The sequence below is a fragment of the Andrographis paniculata genome, unplaced genomic scaffold, assembly GCF_009805555.1.
Source record: "Andrographis paniculata isolate CXL003 unplaced genomic scaffold, ASM980555v1 Contig87END, whole genome shotgun sequence".
In the NCBI taxonomy this organism is placed as follows: domain Eukaryota; kingdom Viridiplantae; phylum Streptophyta; class Magnoliopsida; order Lamiales; family Acanthaceae; genus Andrographis; species Andrographis paniculata.
Window position 1 is genome coordinate 2459866 of NW_026137625.1, and position 10639 is coordinate 2470504.

Genomic DNA, 10639 nt, shown 5'->3' on the forward strand with positions numbered 1-10639 from the left:
ATTATATAATTATATATTTTTAATTATATTTTAAAATGTAATATTTATAAATTTTTAATTTTAATTATATTATTTAATTATTCTAATCATAATATATAACAATTATTTTTATTAATAATTTTTTTAATTACTCACCAATTAGGTTTTGTTTAGATAGAAGTTTTTGAAAATTTTTGAAATTTTAATTCAAAAAAAAAGAAATTAGTATTTGATTTAATATTTTATAAAAAAAATATATTAATATGATATTTTTTTAAAAATAAATAATATCAAATGAACGAAAGTTTTTACGTAAACAAAACCTATACTTCATTCGAATTCCTAAATACACGTTAAACCAAGCAAAAGAAATGGGACGAAGGCAGCACTTCATGTTACAGTCCGTACGAAGGAAGCCCACAAATTCAAGACACGTCATGGTTGTAGGGGCATTGTTGTCTTTTCAGGATCTCCACTGTCAGTCGGTACAACAGCGGACAATTAATAAATAAATAAATAAATAAGCGGAGGATTCATCATCCATCCTCGGACGGGGCCCACCCTTTAAATTAAGTAAAATTCCATAGGGGCATTTAGGTCTTTACACAAGCACCGTTCTTTCAAAGCAAAAACATTTTACTAGTATTTTATTATTAGTATTACCCGTAGGTAGAAGCTGAGCTGAAAAGACCGACAAATAACCCAACGGCCAAAAACGTGGCAGAATCCTGACCGTTGGATCAATCCATCCTTCTTCCCCACTGTTAATAAAATAAATATTAATAAATCTCCAATGTCAAAAATGGGGGACACCAATTACCATTACCATAATAATTTAATTTAATTTAATTTAATTAATTTAATTTATGGGAAAGATAAACAAAAGCAGATATATATATATATATATATACACACACCACTCCATATAGATGGACCTAACCTAACATTTGGTTAACAACAATAAGTGGGTGTGGGGGGTAATCAGAATTCAGATCAGATTTTTTTATCCCTTATTATTTATTTATTTATAGTAATAATAATAATAATAAAAATAAATTAATAATAATAGTCTTTTCATTGAAGCAAAGTCAGGCAGGGAATTGAGTGTGGGCCAATTAGCCGTTTGGGTTGGGGGGGGTGAAAGAAGGGACTTCCATTCTTGCCGGCTCCATGGACCTCAGCACCACTATCATATGGTCGTATTATTATTATTATTATTATTACTATTTTAAGTGTTTGACTGTGAGTAAAATTTTAAACTAATATTGAATAATAAAATATTAAATGATTGTTGTATCTAAAACAATAAATTTAAGAAAATTTATTTATTTATTTATATATTATAATATAAAGTGCCATTTAATTGTAAATACGAATGGTTGGGATAATTACGATGAATAGATTTAGTATAAATATATATTTCTTTTTTATTGAAATTAAAGTAACAGATAGTCTGTGAAATTATATTATATATTTAGTATATTTGTATTATTTTAATATAAATTATATTTTGTTTATATTTCCGTGTGGTGTTGTTAACATTATGTCCTAGTAATTTCTGTTTTTTATTTTTTCGAGATACTTATATTTTTTTTATTATTTGTTAATTTTATACATAATATAATTATAATAAATAATTTCATTTATTCACAATTTATTATTTCTATTTTAATAGTAATATATTAATTTTTTTTATAATATATATATATATTTTTTTATCTATTTTATTTTTATATTAAAATGTTATTACTTTTTAATTTTTAATATATTATTATTTTCTAATCCGGTGTCTTGAATATAAAAAAATAATACTTCCTTCATCATTTAAATTTTTTTTTTGTTGTCATTCAAATTTATTCTTATTTTATTTTTAGTAAAAAAATATCTTTTTTTTTTCTTTAAAAAAAAATTATTTTTATCTTTTTTAAAAAAAAAATTTATGCCGGTCAAATGAACACACAATTGGGAAAAAATAGGAAGTAATTTATACTCCCTCCGTCCAATTTCTATTATCCTAAAATACATTTGTACGGTTTTTTAGGTGATTGTCTTTTTATTATTAATTGACAAATTTGCCCTTAATTGTATAGTAGAGATTAAAAGTAATAAATGAATGAATTGTAAAAATATAAAATGTGTATTTAAAAAAAATAGAAAAAATAATTGTTAGACATCTCAAATAAAAAAAATAGGACATTAGTTTGTAAAGTGAACGAGTATTTGATTAAATTTTTTTTTTTTATAAAGTAAAAATGACCACAGCTCTATTGGTTTCTGGAGGTCCAGGAGCTTAGTAATATAGATAAAATTGGCCAACCACCTGTCCTCTAAAATTGTTTCTTGTATGTTTAGAACAACACTAAATATCTACGTTTATCATCATTGACCAAAAATTAATAAATAAATAATTAATTAATTAAAATAAAATCCCACTAATAATATTAACGACAAAATGTAAATTTACAGATTACTAACATGAAACAAACAAGAATTTCGATTTTGGGTCAAGAACAATGATAATCCATCGTCATCATTGGTCATGATGATGCAGACAAAAAAATAAAAAATAAAAAATAAAAAGAATATCGGAAAGTTGTGGGAATTGCTTAAATAATTAATTAATTACCCAATTAATCTAATTTTATTTAATTTAATTTAACCAAATTGTTGATTAAGAAATAAATAAAACCTGTAAAGGAGCAATCTTTAGCAGCACCAGATTCAAAGTTCTACTTCTATTTTTTTTTTTTTTAAAAAAAAGAGAAATGTTTGTTGGACAATTCTCAAAGGTGGGGAAGAACATAAAAGTTAATTAATTAATAGCTATATAAACGCGTCTAATTCGATCCTTATTTAATAGTATTTGACTTAAATTCTAAATAAATTTTAAAATATTAATTTTTAAAGCTTTAAAATTATAAATATATTTATTTTTTTATATTTAATCTTAAAAAATAATAAATATACTTCTAAGAGTTTATTTAAGTCAAATACAGTTAAACAAGTTAAACAAGTACAGTCGAGGGGTTAGACGAAAAGTGTAACGAACACGAGAGAATTTCACGCAATTTTAGAAATTTTGGGAATTTGGCCGAATTTCGTCAAACGATTTTGTGTAATTTAACCTTAATTAATTAAGTAATCATATCTAATTGTGTTCTTGGTTTGCTTAGCAGGGCTAGAGAGAGAAACTGGTGCAATTTAGAGAGAGAAAAGATAGATAGAAATAGAAATTGGGTGTTGTGGGGATTTCACTTTCAGTTGGGTGAACTTTTGTTTTCTTCAAGAGAGACCCTTCGAAGAAGAAGAAGAAGAAGAAAAGTAGAGAGAGAAAGAGAGAAGCAGAGTTCATCCAAAGGTAAATAAATCAAAACTAAACCCCCAAAATCCCCAATTCTTTCAATACCTAATTTTGTGTTTATTTTTATTTTTAAGTGCATGAAGTGATTTTGTGGCAGAAGATCTCTTGGGATTTGGCCATTTCTGCCTGTCTCTCTGCAACAATTCCATGGCAAAGTATACAATTCTCAATCTTATTTATTTATTTAATTATTTCTCTACAACTTCTGTTAATTTTTATAATTTAGCATTTCCTCTTTCGATCTTCTTCTGTGAATTTTTTCCTCTTACACAATGCTCTGTAATTCCGTTGGATCAATTCTCTGTTGCTTTTCTTTCGTTTTGACGAAGAACTTCCACCTGAAACACACACACACAGATATTATAATATTTATATATATATATCACCATAGATTTGGGGGTTTTGTAATTTTCGAGCATACCTATCTCCTGCAACAAATTGTAAGATTAATCAGTTCTGAATTGTGCTTTAATTTCTCCAATTCTGTTTTTAACCTGATCCAAGAAATTAGCTACAGCTTGTAAATATTTGCTTTTAGATATGTTTATGCTAAAAAGAATCATTAAAATTGTTGAGAATCATAAGATTAATTGCTCGAAATTCCTTTGAAGGGTTTAGCTTTATTTGATTTCTTATGGCTACTTTGTATTAGGATGATTGTTGGAACACTATATAATATGTAATTAATTACGGATATATCAGCTAACAAGTCATAGCTCCTTGGAATGAGATGCTAGTTCGATTTCAAATTCGATTTCGATCTTTATATATATATATATATAAACTAGAACGGGATCCATTCTTACCGCTAGCTTTTAATCGCGACTATCTTCGCTATAGAAGGATTATGGTTTAAATTTTTACCCCTTCGAGTCGAGCTTTGATCGAAATGTAGGTTATTCGATGGAGATCATCTTTCTTCATGATTGATTATATTGAATAATGATCGAATTATCTTTAAATCCTGGAATGCTCGATTATTTGAGGTGTTAGTAGTCAAACATAGAGTTTTCTATCATTGTAATCGGATCTCTTTGGTTGGAGATCGGGTTTTGAAGCCTTCGAACGAACTGCATGTGTAAATGTTCGTAATAAATTCGTTGTTTCGATGTAGGGCGAGACCGTAATGCTGAAAACATGGGGAAGAAAGGGAGCTGGATTTCGGCGATCAAGCGTGTTTTCACGCACGGTTCCAAGGAAAAGCACGCGAAGCCAGCCGATGTAAGTAACACAAAACAACGCTATTTGCGACCAAAAAAAAAATTAGCCGGTTTTCGTTGTCGTAGCAAGTTTTGTCGCAATTTTCTTTCTAGCGTGAAATTGACCGTCGATCAAGTTGTGGTTTTTTTTTAAAACGACGCTATTTGCGATAAAAAAAAAAAAAAAAAAGAATTAGCAGGTTTTCATTATCGTAGCAAGTTTTGTCGCAATTTTCTTTCTAGCCTGAAATTGACCGTCGATCAAGTCGTGGTTTTGTTTAGGGGTCGTCGGAGAAGAGGCCCGTTCGGGAAAAAAGATCCGGGAAGGGAATTCTACGGCGCGGAGATACCAAATCGTTCATTCCCCTGTTCCGGGAGCCGAGCAGCATCGAGAAGATATTAGGGGAAGCTGATCAGCTCCTGCTCAGGCCACCCGCATCGTCGGAGCCGCCGAAAATTGGTTTGCCGGGAGCGTCGATCTCACCGCTCGTCGCATCGCCGCAACGGGATTCTCCGGGGGTTCGATCTCCTCGAGCCCCCCGTCCTGTTTCTCCGAAGATTCCTTCTCCAAAAGCTGTTTCCCCAAAAATTGCATCGCCGATAGCCATTTCTCCCAAGGCTTCGACATCCCGGGCAGCTTCTTCGAAAACTGTCGCGACGCCTCCGAAGGTAGGAAAGGGCAAAAAGGGAATTACCTATGTGAAGAGGCCAGAGCCGAGTTTGCGAGAGCAGCAAGTTTCGGCGACTAAGATTCAGGCAGCGTTTCGGGGTTACTTGGTAATGATTTTCGTCGTCGCCTTGTCTGAATCCCACGATTAGATGGGTTATTTACGATGTATTTATGTTTCAGGCAAGGCGGAGTTTTAGAGCGGTGAGGGGATTGGTGCGGCTGCAAGGAGTGGTGAAGGGACAAAGCGTGAAACGACAAACGATCAACGCCATGAAACAGCTGCAGCTCCTTGTCCGGGTTCAGACACAAATCCAATCTCGAAGAATCCAAATGTTGGAAAGCCAGCGCCGGCACGATAAAGAAGCCGAGAGTACTGTCAGCAAATGGACCGCGAACCTGCTGGTGAGTGTTATCGAATTCGTTAACTACAATGTAATACATTTTTTTCACGGCAAATGTCTCTCAGAATTGAGTTTTGAATAGTAAAATTTGTTCGTTTTTTTTCTTAGTCCGAAGCCGGACAAAATGAAGATTGGGATGACAGTACACTAACAAAAGACGAAGCTGATGCAAGGCTACGAAAAAAGGTTGAGGCGGTCATAAAACGAGAGCGAGCCATGGCGTACGCGTATTCTCACCAGGTATGCGCTAAAATCTTTTCCTTAAAACTACGTATGTTTTATTGCAATCGAGTAGGGATATTACGTGAGTGAAGCTACAAGAAAGCTTTAATCATACTAACGAGTGGAGTTTGAGCTCAAAAATTTATTTAGTCAAGTAGACTTAGCTCAATAAAGCTCGATAAAATAATAAATTTTTATTTTTATTTATTTTTTAATGCATAATATATAAAAATAAAAGTTCGAGATCTCGAGCTCGAGCTCAAACTTGAACTTCTTTATAAAACTAGTAAGCTCGGGTTTGGCCTGATAGAAGATCGAATCGAGTTGGAACATTAGATACTCATCTCAAATATCAAATCTAGCTTCAAGTAAGAATTCTTCTTTGCTAGTGTAGTTTAAAAGTTTAAAAGTTTAAAAGTACTTTGAGGTCTCAAAATCTTTTATATCAATATTTTGAAAAAACAAAATATCATACCCTTATTATTATTTTTTTTTTCCAAAAAATATCATGTTAAATACTCAAATTTTATTATTATTCAAACTTTCAGAACACCTTGGTTTAGATAGAGGTTTATTAAGTTTCTAATGATTAGTAAAAATAATGTTTTGTGAGAAAAAATAAATATTTGAAGTAATATTTTTTTTTGGGCAAAACAAAATAGAACTCATTCTTAGTTTATGAAAATTGCACATCTCATTGTTTAAAAATTGCGGCAAATATCTTTATAGTTCAAAAAACCTTGCATTTAACCCCCTTGATTGTTCTAGACTTACTTAGGAAGGTAATTCAGAAACTCTAGATCTACAAAATCACCATAAACTAACATCGGAAGGGGAATTAAACACAGTTTTTCAAATTATAAGAGAATTTGATGCAATTTTTAAACGGCGGGGGGTTTCGTGCTGTTCTTATAAACACATATGAATTTTATGTCATTTTGCCTATCCTTTTTAGAAAAAGTTATTATCGATAAATAGTTCATAAACTTACACTGGGAACTTTCAAAGACAATACTATATATAAACGGATATCTAGCTACCATTTAACCTCTTTCAACTATTCGACATGTTTTCCTTTGCGATTTCAGCTATGGAAAGCAAACCCGACCTCGACTCAAACTCCGGTTGACATCCGCGCAAACGGATATCCATGGTGGTGGAATTGGCTCGATCGTCAACTCCCTCAAGAAGGCACCTCCCGGGGCCAACCCGCCGGAAAAATCGTCGCGTCAACTCCTCCAAGATCGATCTCGGGTTACAAACCGAGCCCTCGATCCCACAAGCCGGGAAGCTTCACTCCCGACAACCACCACCACGACTTGCCCGGAACGCCCCAATCGTCGAGATCCGTAATCCCGACGACGCGGGTCAAGCAATTCCATACCCCGAGCCGGACTCCTCCTCGGCCCGGAAACGGTAATTCATCGACGAAGCCGCGGCCAATTTACGACGCTCCCATGAAAGACGACGATAGCTTGATGAGCTGCCCGCCGTTTCTCGCGGTCCCGAGCTACATGGCGCAGACGGCGTCGGCGAAGGCGAAAGTGCGGGCGAGTAGCAACCCAAAGGATCGGTTGTTTGCGGGAACGGTAACGGGAACGGGAACGGGAACGGCGGGGAATGAGTCGAAGAGGAGATTCTCGTTCCCGTTGACGCCGAATACGATCGGGTCGTCGTTTAAGTGGAATAGAGGGAGTAAGGAGACGAGCTCGCAGGCGGATAAGCAGTCGGTCGGGGGGATGAGCGTCGACTCCACAGCGTCGATGCCGGCGGCGTTGATGGGGCGGAGGAAGCCGTTTAACAGGTTTGTGTGAGAGGTTTGTGCTGTTTGTTTGTGTTTTTTTTTTTTTCTTTTGAACGTATGTATGTTTTGTTTGTTTGTTGTGATACACATCATGTTACGATATTGATTGATATTGTTGTTGTTGTTGATGATGATGATGTTTGATGTTTGTTTGTATTTTGGGAGTGTTTTAGGGAAATTAGGTGATTGTTGAAGATGATGATGATGACAAATTTAGTGATTGTTGATGTAATAAAATGGAGATAGAGTGAGAGACTGGATATTATGTAGTTTTCTATTTTATTTTTATTTTTAAATTTTTTATAAAATGGAGATAGAGTGAGAAAGTAGTTATTATGTGATTTTCTATTTTATTTTATTTTAAAAATTTTTATCATTGAGATTGTTGAAAATGAAATTTTATTGACATATAAAATTATATAGAGAATAAAAGAAAATGAAAGTGTATATTATATTAATATTTTTTTTTTGAAAAAAACATGTGATAAGAAAAAAGAAGAAGAACAAAGTCAATTGCTTTGAACTTTGTTGTGGTTTTAAAAAATAATAATAATAAGTATTTGTTTTATCTATTATAAAAAATATATATAATTTTTTTTTTTTTTTTTTTTTATCATTGTTTACAGTTTTTCTAAATTCGTCTTATAAAAAGTAAAAAAAATTATTTTTCAATGATAAAATGAGTACTTATATATCAATCTAAACCCAATATATATATATTCTCTTCTCACTATATAATATAAATATTTGTAAAATTATATTTTTTTATCAAATCAAAATAAGAGGTGTGTTTTGTTTTGAAGTTTGGATTTTGAGGTGAGATTAGAATAGTAAAAATTTTAAATTTGAATAGTTGTATGATGTGATATAAATAAGTATTGATGTGATATTTTAAATGTAAAATTGATTTTTATATAATATAAAAAATTAAAAATAGGTGTTTGATTTGATATTTTTGGAAAAAAAAAATATAATGAATAATTAGATTTACATCCAATCGTCCAAACATACACGACCGATATTCTTGGGAGTATTTTACTTTCACATTTTGTTGAAAGTACTGTTGAAAAAATTTAGAAACAAAACACAATTAAATAAACCTAAACTTTCATAAATATTAAAAGTTGATTTATTTAAATTACTTCTTATTTAGGGAGTATATACTTCTTATTCTCAATAAAATACTACTTTTATTACATTAAAAATATTATTTAACTAAAATTTAAATAACTATTTTAATTTCAAATCAAAACCAAAACACATTTGCTTTTGGCACAAGTTTTTAAATGAATAGTATTAAGTAAAATAATTTAAAAATTTTATGATAGATGAAGAAAGAAATATATATTTTATAATATTTGGATCTGATGCAAAAATTAAAAAAAAATAATAATATTTTATTAAAATATATAAAAATAAAAAAATAATTGTTGATATTTTTAAAAAGTAAATTAGATATTCCGTAACAAAGTTTTTATTTATTCCATAACAAAATATTAATTTTTTTTTATAATAACTATATTATCTACTTAATAATACAAATACTCTTACAATATATTACATAAATATAATTACTTTTATATTACACATATTAATATCTATTTTATTTTTACTAGATCTTATTATAATATTAATATTTTTAAAACTAGATAGATATTATGAAATCATTGTTTCAATTGATTTTAGTACAATGCCTTGTTTGTTTTGGTCTTTAGATTTCAATTTCAATATTTTACATTCTATTTGACTAGTTTGCTCGACAGTTATCAACATGACAGTGAGCTTATTAAGTGTGTACCATCTATAATTGCTTTCCATTTATTTTTGATGATATTAATTGTCGAGATTGCAATATTAGGGGAGGTATGAACAATTTGTATTTGTACCATAACACATTACTTATAATCCCTACATTTCCTTTTTTGTTTTTGTTTGTCACAAATTCACTATAACATTTTCAAAAACAGCCCTCACAGTAAATAGCAAAACATTCAAAAAAAATTTAAGGAAAGGAAAAACACTAGGACGAAAATGTGTTCAATTACTTTGCAATTTACAAAAGAATTGAACATCAGAGAGTATATTTCACTACATTCTCTAGGAATGAAGTTTGTCTTGCAAATTACCAGGGAACAACACTCGTTCATAAAAATCAATAAATACAAATTACTTAATCGTGAGTTAACTTCAGCTTGCTTTCGTTCGGAGTTTATCCAAATAATTTTCAATTTCGAGGCCAAAAAAGATGTTTAAATAAGAAATATGTGAAAAAAAATTGAAAATACAAATTACCCCCAACAAATAGACATAGCTCTATGACTAAAAAGCTTTCCAGATTTTGTTAATTGTAATCATCTAAAAAAATTGGAAAAATATATATTGTTGATCCACTTAGCTATATAGCTGAAACACATTCGGTTCGGCTGATCAAATCCTAAACCTGAACAAGTCAGATTCAACATGCATTTCCACAAACACACGCACATACCTTGCTTGCATATGTGCGTGTCTGCGTCACACCGAACGTAACACAAAATCATTCGCTCCTAATTCACAAATACATTAGATTATCAAAAAAAAAAAAAAAGGTCAACAATTCAATTCCGAAGAGATTCAACTAAAATATCAGATCAATCATGAAATGTCGAAAATTAGAATAAAAAATTTCGCGAGATGTTCGAGGCCGTAATCAAAACCAACGAGATTTGAAAGGCACGGAGAATCGCTTAATATTTCGCCAACCTTCAATGCAAGTGGTTCGTCATAAATTGACGCCCTTGCTCTGCAAATTGGCTTGAAATCCGTTCATCCAATACAAACACACAACAAATTCGAATCAAAATCTGAATCCAACAACAACATCATCACCTACACAGGACACCAATCCCCAAAAATCCAAAAATAATAAAACCAATCGAGAACAAAACCTCCCGAACTGCAAACGGCACCGCGCTGGATGAAGAACTGCAACCGAGAGAGGGCTATTTATACATGAAAAAATTA

At 31.3% G+C, this 10639-nt stretch overlaps 1 protein-coding gene and 1 non-coding gene across 6 annotated transcripts; one reads left to right on the top strand and one right to left on the bottom strand.

Annotated features, from left to right (window-relative positions):
- Nucleotides 1-3178: 3178 nt before the first annotated feature.
- On the top strand, nucleotides 3179-7764 carry LOC127242714 (protein IQ-DOMAIN 13). 5 transcript variants are annotated; one of them, XM_051262378.1, is made up of 7 exons: nucleotides 3180-3337; nucleotides 3415-3495; nucleotides 4455-4561; nucleotides 4822-5316; nucleotides 5390-5611; nucleotides 5719-5850; nucleotides 6921-7764. In XM_051262378.1, exons 3-7 carry the CDS (start codon nucleotides 4478-4480, stop codon nucleotides 7644-7646), a joined length of 1659 nt encoding a protein of 552 aa, XP_051118335.1. In that variant the 5' UTR covers nucleotides 3180-3337; nucleotides 3415-3495; nucleotides 4455-4477; the 3' UTR covers nucleotides 7647-7764. The 5 variants fall into 5 exon arrangements, with proteins under 5 accessions (XP_051118340.1, XP_051118335.1, XP_051118338.1 ...); XM_051262381.1 differs by having other exon boundaries at nucleotides 3424-3495; XM_051262382.1 differs by having other exon boundaries at nucleotides 3438-3495.
- A 2534-nt stretch (nucleotides 7765-10298) lies between these two features.
- Nucleotides 10299-10419, bottom strand: LOC127242783 (small nucleolar RNA snoR86). The gene has a single exon (XR_007836886.1). It is a non-coding gene; the product is annotated as a small nucleolar RNA snoR86 (small nucleolar RNA).
- Nucleotides 10420-10639: the final 220 nt, after the last annotated feature.

Coding starts and splice junctions, on each gene's coding strand:
- LOC127242714 (XM_051262383.1), top strand. CDS start 4,478: ATGGGGAAGAAAGGGAGCTGGATTTCGGCGATCAAGCGTGTTTTCACG. Junction 5,612..5,718: donor AATGGACCGCGAACCTGCTG/GTGAGTGTTATC, acceptor TTTTTTTCTTAG/TCCGAAGCCGGACAAAATGA. Junction 5,851..6,920: donor CGTACGCGTATTCTCACCAG/GTATGCGCTAAA, acceptor TTGCGATTTCAG/CTATGGAAAGCAAACCCGAC.